We start from the raw sequence: 27,453 nt of genomic DNA, 5'->3' as shown, positions 1-27,453 counted from the left end.
AGAACAAACGACAGACAGGTGAAACGAATGAACAATTGATCTATGTATCTATCTATAGATGGACAGATAGATGGAGAAATGCTTCACAGACCATGTGCAGCTGAAATAAAATGCTGTCTATAACAGAACCTGAAAACTTAACTGTTGCAGGCCAGCATACACCTCTAACTCTAAAATACAACTGTTGAACCATGAAGGAAATATGACCTCTGCATGAAACAATCATGAGATGGAATTTGCAACAGATTTCAATGGGGAAAAATGCCCCTTACCATGATCATTCAATCGTTCATTTCATCTCATAAAGGGGCCCAAAACTGCGTTTCAACTCTCTTCTTATCTACAGGCTTCCTCATCCCTCAAAGTAAAGCCTGAATGGCTAACACAAACTCTCTCTATCTCCGTCTCAAAAGGTTTAGCATGAATGGGGCTCTTTTGAGTGAAGCAGCGTTCCTCCCACAGTGGAAACTATGACAGGCAAGAGCCAGCAGCAGGTAGGAGGCTAGAAGCCAGTTAGCCTCCCCTGTGGAAAAAAAAAAAAAAAAAAAAAGGTTTGGGGAGTTTCTGTCCTAAAAAAGACCTGCATTCTGAAACAACTAGCTTTGTGATTAAGACCATAATGGTCAAAATTTAGGGTTGTGAGTGCAGAAGCCAAAGGTTATATATCTCGTGTGGTGGTGCAGAAAAAAATAAACATCACCTAGAATTCTTGATGCCATTAGAGCAAATGCAACAGGGTTGTGAGTAGGTCCTTGTTTAAAGTCGAGTCTAAAAGCAGGTTTAATTTATTTAAAAAAAAAATTAAATACAGCCTGCCTTATATCGCAGTACACAGTAGAGGCCTGTTTGAAAGGATTGAACAGGAATCTGAGTTAATACCCGAGATTAAGCGTCTCTGAATGCTCACCTATAAAATATGACCAGTAATACACAGAATTGCTGTGGTCAGTGCCCTATAATAGTAGCATCTGTTTATTAAAAAAAGCAGTCATCCATGTGAAAAACATAAAATGGAGACAGAGTCAACAGCATGGCTTTTTGTGTTAGCATCACAGAACTGCACACTTAAATATCCTCTCAAAACCGTCACAACTAAAGTCCAGAAAACCATCCAGATTTGTGTAAGGAACAGACCCAAATTTAACTTGTTACTAGGGGTGTAACAATATGTCGTGTCACAATATATCTCAATACAAAAATGCAACAATATGTATTGTGGATAGTGACAATATGTACTGTGTATAGTTCACCCAAAATGAAAATTACTGTGTGAGAAAAAAATTTGTTTTAGTGTCAGTACTACATTAAACTACTATATATAATGTTGAATATAATGTATAATAATGCAATGGGGGAATATTTGTGGGTCCTGACTGATAATGCCAAATGCCTTGTGTCTTCAGTAAAAAGTGGCCTACATTATTTTAAATGTATCTAGTCAATGACAGAGTGCAAGCATATTCGTATTTTTCTGTATTTTCAGCTTCAGAATCATGAATATTTTTATTCTGGTGTCAACATTGTCCTGTGCATTGGGTTACCAAAGCCTATTCATTTCCACCCCCACTGTAATACCAAATTTAGCATTTTAATCAACAGTTCATTTTTTGTTAACCTTTTATCATATGTCTTGAAGAATTGCAATAATATCGTATTGTGAGTTCAGTATCGTGATATGTAACGAATTCTGACATGAGGGTATCGTTACATCCCTACTTATTACTGACTGATCATGTTCATCTCCACTGTAGCTCTAAAATCAAATTAAATGTCACATTTGTGCTCATGACAATTAATATAATACAATATAATATAATAATTTATTTATTATTATTATTCAAAAAGTGATTAAAACGTGAGCAAAACAACTTAATGTTGCTCATGTGGCAAAACTGAGTGAAAAATTGTTGAAATTTGCCAAATCAATAATAATAATAATAATAAAAAAGCATTTGCATGCATAAAGCAAATGCATTACATGCATTTGTACATGCATGCCAAAAATGAGCTTAACTTGTTTTTAAGACAGAATATTCCTGTCTCTAACGCCTTAGACATAAAGATTTTACCAAACAATACTGAACAAGTCACTATAAAGACGAGCTTAAAAAAAAAAAAAAAAAAAAAAAAAGTTTATTTTTGCTGATTTTTAAAAGAGGACAGAGTGCTATTTTCATGAAGCAAGAGAAAGAGAAGTGTCCATAAAAATTCTCCCTTGCCTCCATTAAAGTCTGATTTGTGCTGTTCTCAGAGCAGAGCACTATTAAGGCACTACACCCAGTTTTATATTTAAGTTTTGAGTCATGCCTTCCCATGGGGCCGTTCTCTCTCTGTGAACAAAACCGGTCCGTTTTTGGGAATGACAAGAAAGTACAGAAAAAGCTGCACACCATTCAAATATATTAAAAGCCTTCATAATACAGTCAAACCAAACATTATTCAGACATTTTTGATATTTTTGATATATTTTTACTAGTGGGTGTAGGGCACTATAGTTCATTTATGTGAGGATAGCAAAATAAAGTAAACTGTGACATATTATACCCAAAAATTCTTCATACAGTGGACTACCAGTAAAACTGATAAAAATTTGGAACCAAAAATTATTCAGACACTTTGACCTCACCATGTTTTGCTTAAGTGTTATCTTACATAATTAAGATTATTTTTTCTGACACAGTTTAACTCTGAGATCTTGTCATATTTTATTACCATTTTTTAAAGGGGTGGTTGATTATGATTTCACTTTTTTAACTTTAGTTAGTGTGTGATGTTGCTGTTTGAGCACAAACAACATCTGCAAAGTTACGACGCTCAAAGTTCAAAGCAAAGGGAGATAATGGTTTTTATACTGTAAAAACTGTATATTCTATCCCCCTACACTACCCCTACCCCTAAACATACTCATCACAGAAAACTGACACAGGAAGTGTCCTCATAAACCATGTTTACGTTGTAATATCCATGTCATTATACACATTTGTGTCCTCATAAACCATGTATACAAGAACACACATACAATACATGGTCTATTTATACTATCAGTTGTCCTTGCACTGGGTGATGTATTGCTGGAGAATTTAACATATGTAAAGTTTTCATATCTGCATTTTGTCACCCAGATGGATTGTACATAAACTGTATCTTTCCATAACAAATGTTAAATTACATTCAGAAAATTTATCGCACTTCATATTTCATGCTGGGCTCTTGGCCTTCTATTTTTATTCTTTGCTTTCTGTCTTTACTCACACACAGATTTCTTATAGTCTTACTCATCGTGTTTGCTTCCAAGGTGATATAAGGCACTAGTCCTTAACATAATTAATCATCAACTGAATAAATTAATTGACTTTGGAATGCTCTTAGATTTAGTTCCTTAAATGCTCTAGTTACATCACGACTGCTCTGCAAAGGTTGAGTCAGCATGCACTGGGCACTCGGCTTTGTTTACACAGAGCGCTTGTGTTTTGTTAACACACATGATAAGGGTCACAAATGACTTAGAGAACTGCCCAGAGGTATTTTACATGAATGCTCAGTGGAAACACAAGGATCAGTGCGCTCTGCTTGATGTCAAAAACATTAGGCTGTGTTCGCAATGGAATACTAGCATATATACATAACTACATGCTCTGCAGTACAGAAAAAAAGTATGTAATATGCAATGATAAACATTTCAAACAGTTTGATGATTTCATTAGATTCATTGCCTAATTTAGCAGGTGGTGACGAGTTATCAAAGTAATAAAAGTGGTTATTTTTATTTTTTAAATACTTTTTTTGGGGGGAGATGCAAAAGTATCAAGATTTGACCAAATAATCAGAATGCAGTATAAATTCAAGAGTATTTATTTATTTAAATAGTTGTATTATTTAATTAAATAATCATGTTTTACTTGATTTATTTAAATATATATTATTTATTTATAAAATAAATAAATAAATATTTGTCCTGCAGTTTTTAAAGTGAAGAGGATGATAATATTTAAGTAATCATGGCATATTTTACTTGAATTATTTATTCAAAAGTCAAGAAAAAAAAAAAAAAAACAAGAAAAAATATAGTAATTTTTTTTTTGTTTTACGTTTGCTTATTTATTTAAATAATCATTGCATGTTTTTTGTATTATTTAAATATTTATAAAATTAATTAAATACCTAAAATATTTTCCCTGTAGTTTTCAAGAAACAATTTAAGTATTTTTTACTTTTTAAAAGAAATAATAATAATCACAGCATGTTTTACTTTAAAGATAACAAACTGCACATTTTGGCAAATGTACTATGTCACCTGGGTATTACTAGAATATACAAGAAAGTTTTTGGATTCTGTGCACAGTATATGTACTGTATACTATAGTAAATATTAAGAGTAGTACGCCATTCCGAACATAGCCATAATCCAATGTGTGAGAAGAGTCATAAGACTGAACCAATTATCAAGGTACAACACAACTGGACAATCAAAAGGCCAGAATGTTTTTTTCCTGCAATATGGGCAGCAAACTCCAGCCAGCTGTTTTCTTTGGAATCCTGTCACCAAGCAACCTCTCTATTTGTGGAAACATGTCATATTCAGTTTCATTCTAACTTCTCTTGTCATTCATTAAACTTAAAAAAAAATTCATCCAGCTGAAATGAATAATCCAGATATTTGGAATCACTGCTAAACATATAGGCTTCTAAAACATTCATTAGTGTCTTTATTACACATGTAAGCACCACATCTGTGCGTATGTTTTGATGCAGATCCTCTAATGCACAATAGATCTACTTTTGAACACAGGTCACATTTAAAACCCAGTAGGTAATGGAAAAAGAAGACAGAGAGGGTGGAGAAAACATGAATAGTCTGATAAAATCTGTTCCATCACCGCATCTGTTTTTCATTATAGATAAAAAAAAAATTAAAAGACCCCCCCTACACACACACACACACACACACACACAATCTCACAAATTCATGAGATTTCATCTGAGACCATTCATTATCATATGTAGGAGGTTTGACACCATGATGGATGTCAAGTGTTAGAGTTTCAATGGGCTGTCTGGAGATTTTAATTAGTGACCCAAAAGCCTTGCACTCCACTTCCGCTCTGAACCCATCCATCTTCACAAGAGACGAAAAAAGAGAGAGAGATGGTAGAGAGGATCTGTATTCAAACCAGCTGCATGAGAAGTCAGAAAAAAAAAAAAAAAGAAGAAAGAAGACAGGGGACTTAACTACATGAAAAAGAGAGGACGGGAAAAGAGAAGGAAATCTGTATGGAGTGTCAAGATGCACTCCTACCTAACATTAATTTATGATCACAAGGTCTAAACTGAGATAACGTGGTCTCTGTTTATTCTCAGTTCCATGTTGCAGTAACCCAATTCAGTCTGAGCAAACATGATTTAACAACAGGAAATTGTTGTAGAATGGCCATGAACTTACTATAGGCCAAATCTACCTGGGGTTAAAGGGTCAGTTCACCCCAAAATGAAAATTATGTCACTAATTACTCACCCTCATGTCGTTCCAAACTAATAAGACTTTCGTTTATCTTCAGAACCCAAATGAAGATCTTTTTGATGAAATCTGAGGGACATCAGTTCCTCCATTGGCTGCAAACCCCAAACGTTTGAACGGTAGTGTAGATTAAATATTGACTAACAAAAGCTCGATAACTTGATTGAAAATTCTTCCTAAACGGCATGAAATCCACCTTTATCCTATATATGCCGGGTAAATAGTGCTTCATAAAGTCAACTTGAGTGTTTTATGATATCCAACACAAAGAGAGAAGAGGGCAACGAGGGCATTTTCCTGACCTGAGGAGTACCATAGACAGCCAAAAAACACATGCTCAGAGGTGAATTTTCACAAGTGTTGACCTTTGACCCTATGAATGGAGGTCAAACATCGTGGCATAAACATTGTAGGACAGAATAAGAATATAAACAATAAAAAATAGGAGGAAGCACTTTCCATTTTCTGCCTGCCATTATTCAGAGCTGTGAACTCAAGTCACCTGAGGGCAGTGGCTTGACAGATGTAAGATAAGTCACTCTATGGAAAGTGCTGACACAGTTGGTAAATTACAAAAGGGCAGGAGGCAAAACATATCAAAAACATCAGTCAGACAAGAAAAAATTCTGTAAAATTATGTACCAATAACACAACACCAAGGATGAGGACTATGGTCAAACTGGACACCACAATTATGGCATCAGTCATACTCTGACCGCTGATGTGAAAGGTTTCGACAGATAAGGAGACAGTGCGTATAATAGGCTTTATCCGTATAATAGGATAAGATATAAAATCCTCTCATCTAAAATGTCTGGCTAAAAAAAAAAAAGAAAAGACTGAACAAATTGGTTGTTGGTAATTTGTGGGCAACTCATTCAGCCAAATTCTTTAAACAAACCAACCCAGTTGGCTTGTGCTGTTAGCTTTGAGTGGCTAACCTTTCCCTTCATTAGGAAAAGAGATTTCAGCTGCTGAACTGAAAGCAAAAATTTGAGAAAAAATTCGTAGAAAGGGACATATCAAATGCTTATATGAGTTTGAAAACATTTTTTAGCATTAATCTTCTTATTTACAAAGGGGTTTCCCATTTTTTGAGGTTTCTCAAAGCTAAGGGTTAGCCACGTCAGCACAAGCCTTCAGGTTTTCTCTAGGAAGCAGAAATGCTTCACACAGAACAACAGGTGTGTTTCTGATGGTGCTGCTAAAATCCCATTCCCATCTGCTTCTTTCATTATGCTCATCTCGACACATCAAGATGTTTTCAAATGCAGTGTTTACAGCAGGTGCTGTAGCATATGCAGCAGGCTGGAAAAATCTGCTGCCATCTCTGAAGGGAGAAGCTCAAGTCAAGAGGTGTGGCAGCTGCTTCAGAAACACATCCACTTCTAGATACTGTGTGTGTGTTGTTTCAGTTGATGCAAAGTTTGAATAATGCTTGTGATTTTATAATGGGCCATTTAGTCATCAAGCCAGAAATCATCACATCTTTGGTCTTCAAGAAACATCTCTTATTATTATCAATATTGAAAACAGTTGTGCTGTTTAAAGGTAGGGTGGGCAATGTTTTTATAAACACTTTATTTTACAGATTAAAAAAAAAAAACTCTCTTCACATCCTGATAGCAATCAATAATAGAAGTGGTCTAAATATATATATAAAAAAAAACGTACATATATCTTCTGTGGAAGTCTCAGTCAGGACCAAAAAAATTTTGGCCAATCATTGCATTTGGTTCGAAAACAACAAGCTTAAGCTGCGTTCAGCACATGTTGTCATTACCGTAATTAAGAGATGGCAACCCATGACATTCTACTCTTAGAAGTTCATATCCTCAGACTCGGAATTATGCATTTCTACGGCAACACTATCAACGGCGAAATGAATCTGCAGCAGTCAGGCGGTACAAGTAAGAGTCGCTTTATGTTCATTATTATTGTAATGTTATGTGCTTTGAGAACATGAGGTAGTTTAACATCGTCTCTCGTGACGCTTTGCAGACTTGGCTGTGCGCGTTCATGTGTTTTGGAAGAGGCATGGCTTTGATATTTGGAAGAGGCATGGCTTTTGATTCTTTTGTAATATTATACCTTCAGCATATGAAGTTAATTGGGTCATGCATGCCATATGGTACGGCAAATATGAAACTTCACATTTATTAAGAAGATTTTTTAGAATATTTTAATATTTTGCACCAAACGGGATGCTTATGGCCAAATGGTATTTTCAGAGAAAAACAAGCTGATAGCTGATAGTGTTGGTTAAACTGATGGCAAAATGCATTTTTGCATAAAAGCCATACGCATGTTTGAAAGACCATAAAGTGCACAGCATCACTCTGATTGACCATATTATATATATATATATATATATATATATATATATATATATATATATATATATATATATAGAGAGAGAGAGAGAGAGAGCGAGGGCTTCTGCCAGGCATGGGTAGGGAGATAAGGTTTGGCAGGCTGCCATCTAGAAAGTAGCTGTTACAATCTCCTTTGTACAGAGTCATCTTCACACCACACATAAACAGAGAATGCGTGTATGTGAATGCTAGTGGAAAGCTCTGATAAACTTTACTTTTTAATCAGTAATTTATTCTCATCTGAGTATTCCTTCACACGTTTATTAATTTCATATTGCTTGAGTGACAACTGGCCGACAAGATTCATCACACACACACACAAACACACACACACACACACACACACACACGTATATATGGTTTACAGGGACTCTCTATAGATGTAATGGTTTTTATACCGTACAAACTGTCAATGAAGCCAATGAATTTGCAGGTATGACATCAGGTATCACCATAAAGTAAACACTGTCATAATGCATCAGCAGTAGATCATAAGCAATCACTCCCATGTGTGCTATTCATTGATTGCGAACATGCAACAGCACCATGTTTATACTTTGGAATGTGCGGAGCTCACATTTATTTTATTCAATCATCGCCTTTTGAAGTTAAATCAATATATTTAGCCATATTGTGATTCCTGTTTTTTTCATGCCCTAATTTAAGACCTTTTGAAATAATAATTAAGGCTTTTCTTTACCATGTTAAGATATACTGTATAAGACTTTTCATGGCCTTCAATTTGATAAAAATGAATTTATGATTTTTAAGACTTATTTAGGACCCACGGGGACTCTGGAAAGAAAGAGACAACGAGAAAAAGAGAAGTAAGATTTTGAATTAAAAGTAATAGTTATATTTTATTATATATGATAAAGAAGAGACCTTGCAGACTAAGTGAAGGCAGTTAATGTGTCCCATGGCTGACAGTCGCTTGCGGGCCTAGCTGCTATATTTTAAGAAGAAACGGTGCCTTGCTCCTGTTCTGAGAGGCTTAAAAATAGTGTGCACTCAACCAGACACCACACACAGTTACCGTGCTGTTCCAAAACGAAACTCCTGAATGGCCTCTAAGGGTATGACTGTCCTTGTCATGCATCCAAGAGAACACTTATGTCCAACGCCTTGGTTAGTCCTTGGGTTAAACTCTCGCACGGCATCGTGGGAGGCTGCAGTGATGTTTAATCAGGTTTTCAGAAAAAAGACAAAGCAGCTCTTGAGTTAAAACGAGGACACTGTAGGCAGTAAGTGGAAAGAATCATTAGGCGTGTTATTCAGTACCCTGCAAGAACATCTGAGAATAGGATTTCTTCCTCACTGCAAGAATAACAATGTCAGAGGTGGGATGTAAAACCAGAAACTATGCTGGAAATAGACAACAAAATTATAGTGTCATTTATTCTATTGTCTGTGGCTATAGCAGTAAATAACAGATCTATTAGAGATTATAGTGCCATGAATATATTATATAAGAGTAATACCTGTTGGCATAAAAAATCTCCAGATCTATACGGGATCGTTACTGTTTGACGCAATGATGGGTGGCAGTGAAGAGACCATAAGTTCTTTCTCACTGCACTGGCAGGCTTGACATTCACGAGTGGATGTGTTCTTCATGGATCAGAGGAATGTCTCATACACCTGCATACACAACTTGACAGTCTCGAAACTACAGCTGTCTGAAAAGCACAGGGTTTTCAACCAACCATTTTTCTGTCACATCATGTACTTGTGAGCAAAGCGGTGCAGAGCAAGAGCAGCTACTTATATATGCAGATAAATCTAGTTATATGTTGTTTCGTTCAAGAGCGAAGCTTCATTGTTCACAAAAACTATAAAAATACTATAAAGAAACTACATAAAAAGCTCAAGGTTAATCTGTAATTTAAAAGAAAATGTAAGATTAGAAGCAACAAGTAGATAAATAAAAGCACTGACATGCCTAAATCTCAAGGTCAAGGGTCAGGGCCTAAACAAAAGCATTCAAGACTATGCAGTGTGTTAAACACTAACAATGAATGAATTTCTGCAAAAATGACACCAACTATTGCATCATGAATTATTTTGAAAGAATAAAAGCCATTAATTACTTTCAGAAGATTTAAACAGGCTTGTGGTTTTGAGGTTCTGTTTGTTTGATTCAAGCTCAGCTCTCATGCGATGAGGAAAATTTTCCAAGTCTCTGTCTCCCTCTCACATATCTGAGTTTAATTAGCAAGAGCTTTACACTCTATCCATATCCATAACCTCATTCATAATGATGATTTAAACACTGGTTGTGTGTGCATTCACACACACACAAAAATCTTTTCCACTTAGAAGAACACAAAACGCTTGGCTTCCACTTTTTATCCCAAGGCTGCCCTCCCACTAAACCTCACTATAACACCAGTATTTGAGCACAAACACTGCAAAGGGCTTTTTCTAACTAACTACTGCCCATAAATGGACTGTAATTATGCTGAAAAGGCCACTACTAAACTGTGCAGCAGCAGATAATGGAAACTCACCTCACCTTATCATCGAATCTTTTGTCACCCTTCCAAAACATTTTCAAGGCAAGGTTTTGATTATATCAATTCAATCTCGATTAACACTCAAAAGTGTACACTTTAAAAACGCTAAATTGTCATTGCATAAGTGTTGGCAGCTGGACTTTAATTCCAAGCCAATATTTCATGGTGGGGGCAATGTAGGCACGATATGGACTTGAGTTACTGGCCCTACACGGGTTTGGATTCATGTCAGCCCTATCTAAGGCTCTGTTTACACCTGATATTAGGATGCATTTTGGTCGATCGGATCACAAGTGGACAAAGCTAAATACAGGTGTAAACAGGGTGTTAAACGTTTTGAGACTGCCCACTTTTGACCACTTCCAGAGTTAGTCGAAAACACATTTGACTGGATCGCTTTCATAGTGTAGACGCTCATGTGGTCTAATGCATTCGAACAGTGCAAAAGAGCTCGCTACTGTAGTGACCTAACGAGTAAACATTATGGAAAGCGCACTAGCCAAATGGAATTTAAACTTTGTTGGCTGAAGACCCAAGTTTGGTTTGAAGATGAAAAACTTACCAAGCACAATGTTCACAGCGTTTGGCGTGGTCTTGTGGCAGTCAGAGCAGAAACAAAAGCTGATGCTCTCCATGTTGTTCCGTCTCCTCTGGACACATTCATTTGTAAATTACGCAAGCTTATTTAGTCCATTAAATCGAAAGATCTGAAAAAAACCCATACACTTACTCGACCATAGACCCTCCCCTCGAAGAAATCAGGACAGAAGCGGTTGAAAGTGGACAAAAGAGACAGATTAAAACACCAGGAGTTAAGGGGTATGTGTCTCTGTCGTCCACTTGAGATCCGATCTACCAAAATGCATCTTAATACCAGGTGTAAACAGGGCCTAAATAAGCCCCATTATGGGCTCTAAATAGATTTGTCCATGGGTTCCATATTGGTTTTCTCTGAATTAACTCAATAGCCCATAACTCAAGCCCATTTCGTGATTCAGGGTTCCCACGTGTCATGGAATTTCTGGAATATCATGGAATTTTAAAAGGTCTATTCCAGACATTGAAAGTCAGGGAATTTTATATTTTTTTTGTCCAAGTCATAGAATATCAGGGATTTTGTTTATCGATTTAAATTTTTAGTTTTTAGTTTACTTGAAAGCGCAAAAAAGTAGTGTGTATGAGTGTTTAACTTAGTTTTGTACTAAAAACATCTGTGAACAAGTAAATAAAGCTTGCAAATGGATGGATTTAAAATTCTGTCTGGGGCTGATTTTTGTCTGCTCAGTGCTCAGCACAACAGTGGCCTGTTTTTCCATTTATTATAGGTCATGGAAATTCAACTTTTTAGTCAGTGAAAGTCAGGGAAAAGTCAGGGAATTTGACATTTGGCTTAGAGTGGGAACCATGGTGATTGATGATTGGCCCCACATTAGAGAGGCAAAGTGACAGCAGGAAAATTCAATATATCAGACTTGTGAATATATATTTACTGTTCTGTCAGCAACACTCTAAACGCTTTGCTGATTCAAGCGAGCACAACTGCAAAAACAACAGGACAAGACTGTTGACCCTGTCTATTTCTTTAGCTGTTGTTTTCAGTCCTCCTAACACTCAACTAGACACACACTGTTGAGTGGGGTCAGCTGTCCACACTATCCAGATCAGACCTTTGACACCCACCTGCCCACACCACACATACACACACACCGACTCTGACACATTCAAACCACTTTACCTAACACACAAATACTGTTAAAAAGTTTGGGATTGGTAAGATTTTTGAAGGAAGTCTCTTATACTCACTAAGGCTGCATTTAGTTGGTCAAAAATACAGTAAAACAGCTTTTATGTGAAATATTATTATAATTTAAAATAAATGTTTTTTAATTTCATGACAACTTTTTAAAATTTTAATATATTTTAAAATGTAATTTATTCCTGTGATGGCAAAGCTGAATTTTCAGCATCATTATTCCAGTCTTCAGTGTCACATGATCCTTTAAAAATCTAACTTGGTGCTCAAGAATAATTTCTTATTATCATCATCAATGTTGAGAATGGTCGTGCTGCATTTTTTAAGATTCACTGATGAATAGAAAGCTCAAAAGAACAGCATTTATTTGAATCAAAGTCACTTTTGATCAATTTGATGCAAAATTTCTTAAAAAAAAAAAAAACACCTTACTGGACCCAAACTTTTGTGTAGGTCTAATATTTACTTTAAAGGGTTCACCCAAAAATGAAAATTATGTCATTTATATATATATTTTTTTTTTTTAAATCTGATGGCTCAGTGAGGCCTGCATTGCCAGCAAGATCATTTCCTTTTTCAATGCCCAGAAAGCTACTAAAGACATATTTAAAACAGTTCATGTGACTACAGTGGTTCAACCTTAATATAATAAAGCGACGAGAATACTTTTTGTGCGCCAAAAAACAAAAACAAAATAGTGACTTTATTCAACAATATCTAGTGATGAGCGATTTCAAAACACTGCTTCATGAAGCTTCGAAGCTTTACAAATCTTTTGTTTTGAATTAGTGGTTCGGAATGCGCCAAAGTCACATGAACTATTGAAATTTCGAAACACTTATGACGTAATGAAGCCTTGTTTATTGAAATCTCGTGATTTTGGCTCTCCGAAACAATGATTTGAAACAAAATATTCGTAAAGCTTCAAAGCTTCATGAATCAGTGTTTTGAAATTGCCTATCACTAGATATTGTTGAATAAAGTTATTTTGTTTTTTTGGTGCTCAAAAAGTATTCTCGTCGCTTCATAACATTAAGGTTGAACCACTGTAGTCACATGAACGGTTTTAAATATGTCTTTAGTAGCTTTCTGGGTAGTGAAAGTGTAAATTAACTTGCTGGCAATGCAGGCCTCACTGAGCCATCGGATTTTATCAAAAATATCTTAATTTGTGTTCTGAAGATGAACGAAGGTCTTACGGGTGTGGAACGACACGAGGGTGAGTAATTAATGACAGAATTTTAATTTTTGGATGAACTAACCCTTTAAGTAAATATGGAATAACAACACCATATAGTCAGAGCTAACAGAGCAGGTCTTGCTTATAAAAGGAAATTAGGGAGAAACATGTGTCACTTAAAGACAATGACAGGGATAAGCTCTATATTACAGGCTGAATGTGTGTGAATGCCAAGCAAATGTCATGTAGACACCTGATACTAAATATAACAGGAGTGGAACTATAGGATCAATTTAGTGTGTGCACACACACACCCCCTCATATTCTAGATTTACCCGATATAAACACAGTCATATAAACACAAACACGCACATGGAAGATCAATAAAATTGATCAACCCCGCAAGGCATGTATACAGTACACACCCACCCAGTATAGTATCACTTACAGTGTGCAAAATTCTTTTGAACAAATGGATTTTCTTTCAACATGATCAAAATCATTTTAGACCATAAAAAAGAACTACAGCAACAATATAGACTAAAGAGGTCAAATGTGCTTCATTCTTTTATCCTGAATTGATTAGGAAAATAGTAGCTCAGCTAGAATTCCCACTGTGATGCCCATGAAAGATCATGGATGTCAGCCACAACAATATCTTCCTCAGCTTATTTAGTCCACATACTGGAACATAAATGAACATGCGTGATCTTGAGAATGAAACTGAGTAAAGGACACGTCCCAACAGGCTGTTTAAGACTGCAGGAGACGGCAAGAAACAAAAGGGCAAAAGTAAAGATCTGAAAAGGAAAAAAAGGCCTTCTAGCCATACTCTCTGACAATTATGTCCCAGAGGAGAGGAAAACAAACAAGCCAGCAGAGATAAGACAAGATCCTCCTTCTATCTGGTCCTTTCCACCTATACAACCCAATCAGGGCTTACCGTAAAAGCTTTTACACCAAAGCTCGTCTGGAGCAGAAAATAAGATGTTGCCCTAGACTTTTCCTAGAAGGTAAATGTACGGCTCTTTCAAATACCTGGAATTTCCATTGAAAAGAAAACATAATATGCTTGTGTCATGATGCACACCCTTAAAAATAAAAGTTCCTTATTGGCATATGGTTCCATGAAGAACCTTTAACATTCATGGAATCTTTCCATTAGGCAAAAGGTTCTTTATAGTGGATACAGTTTCTTTTGATTACTAAAATGTTCTTCAGACAAAGAAAAAAAAGATGGTTCCTTTACAAAATGTACACTAAAAGGTTCTTTTGGGATCCAAAAATGGTTCTTGTATGGCATTGCTGTAAAAGCACTCTTTTTGGAACCTTTACTTTTAAGAGTGTAGTATGCGACAGTGCCGAAAAATCGGATTTTAGTATGCTAGTATGGATACAGTGAATCTCAAGACTAGGGCTGCAAAGGGGCAGAAAATTTCCGGAAACTTTCCATGGGAAGTTAAGCTGGGGAATTTTGGAAATTTTCAAAAAAAGAAAAATAAATCCTCTGATTCCAGTGACCAGGGGCCGCATTTACAAAATGTTGTGTAGAAACCATCTTACATTTGATCTTACGATCATTTCTCAAAAAAACATGCGTCTTTAAATTGCGCGCAGCTGAATAGTTTTAGATCTCCACCTTGTAAATGCCCCCAAATTAATGTAATTTGCATATAAAAGAGCACCAGCCAACATCTAAATCCTTTACTTGAGAACGGCGAGCAGCAAGAATTGCTTAGATTTTCAAATACCTGCAGTACTCCGACTCTCTGCCATAAAGAAAATTGCGTACATCTGCTTAGAACATGACATGGCGCTAAGCACTTTTCAATGTCAAAGACCTTTTTTATAAATATGAACATTGGATTTTAGCGTACGCTCAATATTCAAATCTGTGTGTATGCACGTTTTATAAATGAGGCCCCAGGATTCTAGAAATTATCTGTGCAAGTGATGAAGGAATGCACAGTGCATGCAGGGGGTGTGGCCTCAATAGCCCTACAGTTAGTAGTGTGCTGTGTGCATGTGATTGAGAAATGTGCAGGGTAGAATTCAACTGAATTTGCATTAAATCTGGTTGTTTAACCAATATTATGCTACAAGATGTTTTTATTTCAACTAAATTTAAGTTCCCTGTCATAGGCTAACCTGCAATTTTGCAAATTTCCAGTTTATTCCCATTAAGTCCCGTTATTCCCATGGAAAGTTTCCAACTTTGAAAACTCCCAGAATTTTGCAACCCTACTCAAGACCAAGTGAAGGAGGATAAATCTGTGTAAACGTAGCATTTGCGTTCCTATTCAAGCAAGGGCACTATACTATACTCTATGAAACCAAAAGCACTATTCATTTCGGTTATCAAGTGAAAAAAAAAAAGACGTTTGCTTAAAATCGAACCTGAGGCAGCATGCCTCATCTTCTGTCTTGCTTGAAATGCAATCAAATTCTTACAAAGACTGTGTTGAAGCATAGCAAAATTTTGTTGTGAAAGAAAACACCAAACTCTGACTCACAATGGCATTCAGCAGTCTGTTGGTCAGGATAAAGCTATAATTGTGGGCGCCTTCCAGAATTTTACAGTCAAATTGAATGGATTTGCATTGGTGATTTTATTCTGTCGGAGCACTGGGCTGACAAACGACAGAGCACTTTACTCTAGGGCTCTAGGGCCACTTCTCGTTTTGGCTTCTTTTGAGTTTCATTTATTCCTTTGCTTCAAACTGGCTTGATTGAAAATGACATAACCGTGTAAGGTGATGAATACAGATGAGCCAATCAAAAAGGATATCTTACACACACACACACATATATAGGCTATATATACACGCCATCATACCCTCTGTCACAGACAAGACACAGTTCTCACACTACTGATGAAAGTCAAATTCAATTAAATTCATTCTGCAATATTATAATCTATGCACCAAACCAAGAACTGAACTCATTTCTGAGCATTGCACAATCAACACCAATTCATTATGACAGCATCTGTTTACTAAATGCATTCACGTCTCTTTTTGGCCACTACAATACATATTTCCATTTGTGTTATTTTAAAGTTCTGATGACACACTGACTAACATTCAAAAGCCTGGGGTCACAGTAAGATTTTTGTAAGAAATCTTTTTTATTCAGAAAAGGTGCATTAAAATGCACAATGTTGTGTTTTATGCTGTATTTTTTTACTTCAGTTGGACAAAGGATACTACAATTATAAACTGAAAGCATCTGCTCTGCTCCATACATCGCTCCTTGATCTCTAGATAATGGCCTCAGTCCAGTCTATGAAAAATTCCATAGTGGCCCACCACCACTGATATAACGTATTGTATATAAATAAAATAAACTCAAAGGGGTCATGCTGGCCTTTACATCTCTTACATCAAAGCACCAGAGACCAGTGGCACCTCTGAGATGCTTTTAACAGTCTGAGTGACGGCACCTTCTCTCTGATGTGACAGTCTCCATGTGGATCCAATTTCTGGGTTTATAATAGTAGGATTTGAATGAAAAGTATGGAAGCCCGTTTCCGTCACTAAATAAAAAAATAAAAACAGTAATTGTGACTTTTTATCTCAGAATTCTGACTTTTTATCTCGCAATTGCGTGTCTCACAATTCTGAGATATAAACTCGCAATTGCGTGATAAAAAGTAACAATTCTGAGATATAAACTTGCAATTGCTTGATATAAAGTCAGAATTGCGAGAAAAAGTTTCACACAATTGTTAGTTTATATCTCACACAGTTGCGAGAAAAAAGTCAGAATTGTGACTATATCACGCAATTGCAAGTTTATACCTCAGAATTCTGACTTTATATCTCGCAATTGTGAGGAAAAAAAGTCAGAATTTCGAGAAAAAGTCAGAATTGTGACTATATCACGCAATTGCGAGAAAAAAAGTCAGAATTTCGAGAAAAAGTCAGAATTGTGACTATATCACGCAACTGCGAGTTTATATCTCAGAATTCTGACTTTATAACTCGCAATTGTGAGAAAAAAAGTCAGAATTCTGAGATAAAAAGGTGCAATTACTGTGTTTATTTAGTGGCAGAAACGGGTTTCCATAGAAAAGACTTTATCCGAAAGGATGCATAAGTATTTAAATTAAAAGTTAAGTTTTGAAACACCGAAAAACCTAAGAGCTCATTACTCATTTTTCAGATTTATTAGTTTATTTTATTCTTTTTTTGCCCTTTGCCGCTTTGAAATACAGCAAAGGGCAAAAACTATGACATACTTCTCTTTTAATCAAACAAGAATGCAATACTGCAAATGCAGTGAAATAGTTGGCGTAAATGGCAGAGCGTGCAGAATGGGTGGAAAAGAGTAAGAGAAAGGAGGGTGGAGACAGCTCGGGTGGGCGCAGCTGAGGTGGTTAAATGTGTTCCACATGTTCGTAAAAGAGTCGGAGGCTTTTCCAGCCAGTGGGCAGATGAATGGTTGGAAAGGGGGATGGAGAAAAAGGAGTAGCCCTACTCACTCAGCTCCTTTCCTGCCTGCCACCTCTCTCCTTCTCCTGCTCCACTTCCTCCCCCTCCTGCTCCATTGCTGCCCTTTTCACCTCAGAGGTAACATACATCCTCACACACACACACACACACACACACAAACACACACTGAGAGCTCCAGTTACCCCAACCGGTCTGCACAGGCAGCCTCTGTGTTTTGGGGAAGATTTCCAAGCAGGCTATGATTACGAAAGCCAACAGAGGCGCGGCAGAAAAGCCATATTTTTAGCTCTAGTGTGGGGTCAGGAGCCTTTTGTGTATAATAACACAGCAATAACCTGGTCTCAATTGAATGAAGCGTCTAAATTCCGAATGTAAATCCCTGCACCATCTAAAATGAATTTATGCTGGTGAATGAATGGAAAGTACCGGCCAAAAACAGACAGATCTACTGGGGCAGATGAAGCAAACCAAAGCCCAGCAGGACAATTAAGTTCATTATGAGTCTCAGAAGTGTGTACAGCAGGGATTCTCCATCTTTTAATGAGAGGGAAAACTACTATGAGGAAGCAAATAATCTAGGGAGTTAGATATTCCATGTCTTGTTACCTTCAAATTATTCACACAATAACAGAAAATTACACACTTCAAAATTCAAATGCAATATTATTCAATATAATACTACTATAACTGTCTCATTCATAAAATCAGTTTCCCCTAAAATAACCCTAAGTATGGTAATTTTACTTTTACAGTTTTAAACACCATATTTAAAAATAAGCAGGTGATTTTTGACATAAAAAGCTAAGAATCTGAAACAAATGAAACACGTTCAGCTTTCTTATTAAATTACTAGAATGCAGGTTATGACACACTTAGCTGCTCAGAAATTGGAAGCAGTATTTCTTGCACTTTACCACTGCTGAGCGTCTTGGCAAAAGAAATTATATTTTACCAGAGAGTTGAGTCAGAATTAAATGCGATAAAAGGTTAAAGATAAAAAGTTTACCAAAAATAATTTAACAAGTCTTTCAACTGATATGGCACAAACAAAAACAGTGCGAATCAGTGAAGTCTGATTCACAAACAAATGACTCTTATGAGTTCTTTTAAATGAATCAAATTAGTTCCTGGTTTGAATCAGTTGGACAAATCCTCCACTGAACGACCTCAGAGCAGTTACTGAATCAACATCTGACTCACTCATCCATCATTACGTTCAGTGTCTATCTCAAAATTAAGTTTTGTGTACTTAAGGTTCATGAAAAAAAAAAAAAAAAAAAAAAAAAATCAAAAGTTCACGTCTTCTTCACAGTGTTCATTTCAATAATGTCTGTTTTTCGGCCAGCCATAGTGGCGGCTTCATCTGTTGTCACTTCTGCCATGGCACATTACAGATGTCAACACCCTGCTGTGCTGTCTTCAGGGGAAACGGTGTCAGAAAATTTTCTTTCACTGGGAAAAGCATCGGAACACAATTCTATTAGAGGAGCACTAGCTGTGCAGTGACAGTAGGATTTGTCATACTGGATGGAGAACCATGTGCACACAGATCTCTTTTCAGCACTAAATTCTCAGATAGTTAAAAGTCAACACAGTTTACAGTTTTACTAACTGACCACCAAATAAAGTTTTTCTGTAAGAAAAAGCTTCAGTTTTTGCCTGATTCTTTGAAGTCTTTTTCAGCCTGCAGCTATAGATATTTAGAGTTATAACAAAATGGGCATTTCTTTATTAATTTGCAGCACCGCTTTTCTTCGTTAAATGTAAGCATCGTATAAAATTATTACATGGCTCTCTGGAATACTGAATCTGATTGGTTAATCACTGCAATCTGTGCTCAAATATTTTTGTATAATGAAAAATCTCCAATAGATCCACTCAAAATGCCTTTCATGGATGGCACACTGATCTGTCTACATTATCTGAACCTGGAAGAGGCATAGTGATGGGGAAGGCTGGCTGAAATAAGATAAAATGGCCTAGTATTTATTTGTCTGACTCATTCTCAAAGACTCAATATACAGACAAATAATGTTTCGATGTAATGTTGCTCATTGATGATCATCTGAAAGTTGCATCAACAATCAATAAAAACAGGTCCAATGGTTTAGCCACGCATACAGAATCAACAGTTTGTAATTGCCAGCCTCATCAGAAAAACAATGAAACTAAATAAGAAGCATCACTCAATTGTTTATCATATATTATGACCAGGGTTGTTGGGGACAGTTACTTTTAAAAGTAATGCGTTACAATATTGTGTTACTTTTGAATCAGAGGCTCGGTGCGTAAAAGTCACGTGATTTCAGTAAACGAGGTTTCATTACGTCATAAGTGTTTCGAAGTTTCAATGGTTCACGTGACTTTGGCAGTTTGATTCACGCTCCGAACCACTGATTTGAAACAAAAGATTCGTAAAGCTTCGAAGCTTCATGAAGCAGTGTTTTGAGATCGCCCATCACTAGATATTGTTGAATAAAGTCGTTATTTTTTTTTTTTTTTTTTTGTGCACAAAAAGTATTCTCGTCGCTGTATAATATTAAGGTTGAACCACTGTAGTCACATGAACTTTTAAATACGTCTTTAATGGCTTTCTGGGCATTCAAAGTGTTAATTGTCTTGCTGGCAATGCAGGCCTCACTTAGCCATCGGATTTTATCAAAAATATCTTAATTTGTGATCCGAAGATGAACGAAGGTCTTACGGGTGTGGAACGACACGAGGGTGAGTAACTGATGACAGAATTTTCATTTTTGGGTGAACTAAACCTTTAAAGGTAGTGTAAGTTTGTTTTTTCTTTTAAAGAAATAATTATTTTATCCAGCAAGGATGCATTAAATTGATCAAGTGTGACAGTACAAGACTTTTACATTGTTACAAAGAAATAAATGTTTCTCTTTTAAACTTTCTGTTCATCAAATAATCCAGGAAAAAAAGTATCACTGTTCACACAAAAAAAAGCAGCACAACTGATTTCTACAGTCATAATAAGAAATGTTTCATGAGCTCCAAATCAGCATATTAAAATGATTTCTGAAGGATCATGTGACACTGAAGACTGGAGTAATGATGCTGAAAATTCACCTTTACCACCACAGGAATAAATTACAATTTAAAAGATATATTTAAATAGAAATTGTAAATTTGTAAATAAATTGTAATAATATTTCACAATATTATTTTTTTTTAACTGTATTTTGATCAAATAAATGCAGCCTTGGTGAGAATAAGAGACTTTTTCTTAGGGGCCATTGCATTTTTCCATTACACAACGCTTCTTTTCCATAGTATTTCAATGTAAACATGCGCTAGCCTAGACAGATGTCTTTAACGATGACACAGCATTCTAAAAATGCTACGCTCAAGATAAAAGAAGTTTTAAAAACGCGTCTCTAGACCTTGCACTTTTTTCCTTCCACTAACCTGCGTCTCACATTTTTAACTGCAAAAACGTGTTCTGTGTTCTCTTACTGTTTCAAAAACATTAAAAAAAAAAAATCTCACCAACCCCAACATTCTGAAATCTGAATGGTAGTGTATAGGGAAGCAAAAAGGCCCATGCACATCTATCATTCATCTCTCGACTGAGAGCTAACAGCTGCAGGTGTCAAAATGTTACGTTAGAAATTTATGGTCATGCATTGGTGTAACTGATAATGGGGTATAATTGTATTTCTCAGAGGGTGGACAGACTAGTTTAAGCAACAGCAATCTATACCAAATTAACACCATCATTTGAATCAATCTTCATGAGAACCGGCTTTACTTAATGTCAACTAACATGGGGAAAATGATTTGATCTCATTACTGTCATGTAGCCTCTAGCTAAGAATACATGAGCTATGACATCCAAAATTAGATTCCCACATCCATTCTAATACGAGTTCCACATAGGGTGAGAGTGAGTCATAGTAGGTTCTATTGTTTTAAACAGGCTTGCAGGGATCTGAAAGGAAAAGATATGATTTAATTTTTGTTTCGCAGTGGTTGAAATCTAAACAAATACTTAAGACACAGATATAAAGGCTAAATAGCTTCATTATCAAGAGTATTTTCAATAGTCACGGTGAATTTAACAGCTGTCAGACCAACCAATTCTCATTTTCATTAGTGGTAACTTACACCTGAAGAGTGGTAGATATTTGCTTATTTAATTATACACAGTTTTTGCATTCATTACACAGATAACTCCAACATATGCTGCATTAAACAGAAACTGCACCGATAACAGCAATGAAAACGTTTCAGAAGAGTTTAACTTTTATCTTCCATAGTTTCCTCTAGGGGATGCAAAAAAAATACAAATCATTTTAAATGAATGAGACTTAGAAAACTGTAGCCAAATCCACAAACTGCTCATGGTTATAATTAAAGTTTATGGCCTGTATTCACAGAGCCTTTATGAACAGTTACAGATCTGAGGTTAAGCTTTCCCTTTCTCCATATTTCTGTGCATATAAAAGGGAAACACAACACAGATCAATAACTATTTCTGCCATCTATTTCTTGTAATGAACCTTACATTCCTATTGGGAAAAAAAAAAAAAAAAAAAAAAAAAAAAAATCACATGGAATTATGGGAGCTATACTTCTGAATTCTTTCTCAGTCCCAGTCCTGATTTTAATAAGTTATAATTGCAGATTCATGGATACTCACCAACACTGACAGCAGCACAGCACTGTTCAACTGAAAACAAAAAATGACCTAGATTGAAACTAAAATCACTTATCCATATCCAAGCTACTCATATGAATAATGCTGCAGATAGTAGAGAAGATGTGATGATGAAAGACTTTTAAGAGATTTGGGACTATGGGTTGTTAGTTGAATGCAATCCTTCTGTGAGACAAGAAGGAAAAGGCAACAAAGTCTAATATGTTTTTTCACTGAAAAATGAAAATTCTGTCACAATTTACTCATCCTTTTCAGCAGAATAAAAAGAAGATATTCTGAAATAACTGTTTTATCCATATAAAAGGAATGGAATGGAATGGAGTGAGTGAGTGAGTGAGTGAGTGAATACATTTGTGCTACATTTGTTGTCAAACCTTCTTTGTGACTGTGGGCAGTATTCATCTCTACCATTAAAACCACTTTCGTCATTCTCTTTCCGTTTTGCTTATCACTCCGTCTCTCTGCTCGCTGCAGGTTCTGAATGGCACACTAATAATCACCACTGTTCTGCTCTGTTTGCGTCTCCGACCTGACAGATTCATTTTCAACAGAATTATGTGCAATTCATCAGCCAAATATTGTTCTTTCCCTGACATTTTGCTAAACAAAAGCAGTGTCTATGTGTGTTATCACAACTGAAGTCCTCCTCTCATTCACATTTAGATTACATTTTCTTACAAACACTGAATTTACAAGAGTTTGTATTGTATTTGTGTGTGCACATACTTACACAGGGTGCAAGTGTTTATCACAAAATCTAACAGAAGAGCATACAAATATTACAGGCCCATTAACAAGAAAGCACAGCAGGGAATGAAGATTAATATAAATGGAGATGAGCGCTTCATTAAAGGCCTTAAATTTAAACTATAGTCCATTATGTCACCATAATGTTTAGAAATACTACAGACCACAGGACATCTGCATACGACCGCTGCTAATCCAATCTGTCCCCCATAAGGGAACAAGGGAAAGAGGTTAGACACAAATTAAAAGGGGGTCACTATCTGATAGTTCACACTGATATGCTTTCTTTTCATTGGCTGGAAGGAGAAACTGCTATAGTCAAGCCATTTAAAAAGATTTCAAATCTTCTTTTTTTTTTTTTTTTCAAAGATAATCAACATGCACCAGAAGCAAATTATTCTAAAGCAAAAATACCAAACATCATGGTAGAATACTATTTCTAGAAAATTTATCAGCACTGAATGCAGACCTCAACGCTGCTACTTCGTAATTTGTCTTTTGAATTACTGCTAAAAGCAGTTCTAGTCATACTTGCCAAGAGACTAATTCTAAAGTTTAATTTTCTTTCTACACTTATGTGATGTTTCTTAAGAGCACTTCAGCAGTTCATTCTCTGTGAAAATGAGGGACTAAACTTCTTTCCTTTGCTTGTTCACCAAGCAAATTTTCAGAAATTAAATCTCAAAAGATGCTAATAACAAATACAATATCTTAAAAATTGGTGAAGCCATTTTAAGTACACGTCATAAACAAATGGACAAAAGATATGTGGGAAGATTACAAAGTCTACACATCACAAGTCTCCTCACTCCACACCACTGCCCTTGACATAAATGCAGTGATGTAGTGAGGCCATATGGGAAAACGAACTGAGAACGACCTTGTTAAGATCGGTGTACATGCCTGACAACACCCTTATCCCCCATTACTTCTCACATTCGAGAGAAAGTCATCACACAGCCTTTGTTGCCTTGAAGGTCTATCAACTGTTCTCTAGTGAGCAGTCAGTGAACAAGCATGGCCTTAGGTACTGACATTAGCTTTAATGCTGCACCTGAGTGCCGTTTTAAATACAGATGGCATTGAGGTTTTGAGGTCTGAGGCTCGACACAGATCTACCTTCACAATGGCTACCAGAGGAAACTGAAAAACCAGTCTGTTTCCTATTATTTGCATTGGGAATTTAGCATGTAAAGGTCTACCCCTGTTTCCAAAACAGTATATTAATCCAGAGTATCAAAGAGCAATGGGACGAGCTCTTAATCCAGAGATCATCCATCTGCTCAGGGCTCATGCTCCCAAACCAGTAGACAACTTTATAAAAGTTTAAGGGTGGGACAATTTGAAAAATTAACTTATTTTAGACATCACATGTAGGTGAATTTTTCTCTAAGGCCCTGTTTACACCTGGTATTAAGATGCATTTTGGTCCATCGGATCACAAGTGGACGACGCTAAATACAGGTGTAAACGGGGTTTAAAACGTTTTGAGCTTGTTTTGAGCCACTTTCGACCACTTCCAGAGGTAGTCGAAAATGCATTCAACTGGATTGCTTTCGTAGTGTTTGAACAGCCACAAAAGACGCCTACTCTTCATCTACTGACCTAATGCATAAACATTATGGGAGGCGTGCTAGCCAGATGGGATTTAAACCTTGTCGGCTGAAGACCCAAGTTTGGTTTGAAGACGAGAAACATACCAAGCACAATGTTCTCTCACCATTCCTGATATTTAACACGCACTGACAGCATTTGGTCTGGTCTTGCGCCTATCAGAGCAGAAATGAAAGCTGATGCTCTCCGTTTGTTTTTTTCGTCGTCTCTGGGCGCGTTCATATGTAAATTGCACAAGCTTATTTTGTGCATTATATTGAAAGATCTGAAAAAAAAAAAACTCATACATACACCCGCCCATAGACCCTCCCCTTGAAGAAATCAGGACAGTTGTTGATGAAAGTGGACAAAAGTGACAGATTAAAATACCAAGTGTAACAGGTATGTGTCTCCTTTGTCTACTTGTGATCCGATCAACCAAATTGCATCTTAATACCAGGTGTAAACAGGGCCTAAGTCCTACAAGCCCCTATATACTCATCTCTAAAATCAAAAGCAGCTGGTTAGTTGGCATGAAATACTTCTGGGATGTTGACATGTCCTGCAGTACATCTACAATATTTTACACAATAGATTTTGTTAAATCCTTTACAATTATTATGCAGGCTTTATGACCTTATATTTGTACTTTTAAAAATTAATTAATGTTACACCACAGTACTATTCCAAATGAACTAGCTTAGAAAAAAGGTGTTGAAAGTGGTTTAAAAAAAAAAGCAAAGAAAAAAAAAAAGCTGTCCATTAAGTCCAATTTGCAGGATTCTTATTCTACAAAATATACCAAAAGCAAGTGAGTTTATGCCTGATAGATGATCAAATAAAGACATGTACTCTGAACTGTAATCTGAATGAGAATAATCTGAATCTAATGTTGATTCTTCAAACAACTGCTAGAGTAAATCAAAGCCTGTAACAATCTGCTCACTGCTTGATGAATGATTCAACCTAAAGCAACTTCCTGGCCATCAATACACTTACAAAGATCACTTTATGGTGATCTTTTGTAATGACTTTAGCCTTACGTTGTAAGAGAAAGCTTTTGAAGCAAAGATCAATGCACACATACACACACACACACACATTTAAGCAACAGCTACAAACACATCTTTCTGTGACGTTACAATGAAACTATGTGGATGTCAAAACCTATCACAGTGAAATCACATCCCCCTTACATTACAGTGCACTCACAAATCATTGCAATGAATGAACAAGAACAAAAATGTCTACAAGCTTCCACTAAAAAGGCAGTATATGCTGAAGATGAGCTCAGTCTCTAACTTAGTCTATGAATGAGTATTTTATAGTATAAATATTTTCAGACAACCAGTTTTCTGCTAAACTCATTTCACATGTGAATTCTCAACAGAAATGACCGGTATCATCAAGCATTTGAAGACCCCCCCAAAATGCACACTTCTAAATGCACATTAACTGTCTATGTCTAAATTAAGAAATCAGAGAAATAGTTCAGGTTCACAGTCAAACCACAGGCCCTGTGGCCATTTAACTGGCATAAAACTTATTCCAGTGAACAGCTTACGATCACCACTGAAAAAAAGAAGAAAAATCCCCGCAAACTTACGTGAAAACGAAGAATAAAGTAGTGGATCCCACCAGAAGAGTGGCGGCAGTGGACACCGGGATGTATTTGGTGGGTTTAAATCTTTTTCCAACGCTGTTGGGCATTCTGTAAATCCCACATTCCTCGTTTATTGGATCCCTATCGTTAGATGCACGCAAACACAAACACAAATCCTGCACCGTTCAGCGCGAGCCGGCTAAACGCTTATTCGCTCCGTCACATACACCGTTAAATCGTGATCCTTGAATGCGCGATCGGGAATACGAGCCTGAAAATCCCACCCAGCTCAATTCAGCCCACAGCTGAGGTCACTGCAATGCTTGAAAGGTGGAGCCTCCGCTACGCAAATAGAGGAGGCGACACACGCGCGCTCCATCAGTGGGGCCTTGTCGTGTCTTGAGGATTGTAAGCAGCGTAAAAAGGGACTTGGGCTTTTGCTAATGATGGAGAAATCACACACGGCACGGGGTGGAATTGACACACACCAGTCCTAAAGGGAAATCGTCCATATGAAGCCCTTGTTGTTTAAAATCATATTAATGAAAACATATGGCAGTTCATTGAAATTTGAAAGATTGAGTTTGGATACAGAAGGCGCCCAGTACAAAACCAAACTTTCAATGTGTTTGTAAGTTTGTGGTTCCCGTGTGACCTCTGGTGGCAAATTGTTGCAAATAGTCAGAATGTTACAAGCAGAAGCAGAGCAATATAGTGATAGTAGCCTGTATTACTGTTTTACATTTTTCATCTTTATCTTATATTTTATAATTATTTTTATTCAATGGTTGTTGTTACTTCCGATTATGCATTTAGTCGTTGTTCAGCTAATAAATTCGACAAACAACAACGTTCACAGTGACTAATGAAAATAAAGAAATGTATGTAACGTAAGGAATATGTAGGCTATTATAAAACTTCCAGTGAACAGCTTACGACCACTGGTCAGCGTTTCAAGAAATACCGCGTGAAAAAAATCTAAAAACGTTAAGAGCAGTAGGTTTATAATGTGCTCTACTTGTAACTATACAGCTACTTAATC

General features: G+C 36.4%; 1 protein-coding gene across 1 annotated transcript in view; it reads right to left on the bottom strand.

Annotated features, from left to right (window-relative positions):
- The window catches only part of zdhhc8b (zinc finger DHHC-type palmitoyltransferase 8b), a 68,741-nt gene extending 41,755 nt beyond the window's left edge, over positions 1-26,986 (bottom strand). Inside the window, exon 1 of the mRNA XM_051894163.1 lies at positions 26,415-26,986. Within this exon, the coding sequence (XP_051750123.1) occupies positions 26,415-26,518 (104 nt within the window). The 5' untranslated portion in view covers positions 26,519-26,986. The remainder of the gene's footprint in view (positions 1-26,414) is intronic.
- Positions 26,987-27,453: the final 467 nt, after the last annotated feature.

Source organism: Ctenopharyngodon idella, chromosome 5, assembly GCF_019924925.1.
Source record: "Ctenopharyngodon idella isolate HZGC_01 chromosome 5, HZGC01, whole genome shotgun sequence".
Taxonomy (NCBI): domain Eukaryota; kingdom Metazoa; phylum Chordata; class Actinopteri; order Cypriniformes; family Xenocyprididae; genus Ctenopharyngodon; species Ctenopharyngodon idella.
This window is presented reverse-complemented; position numbering and strand designations above follow the sequence as displayed.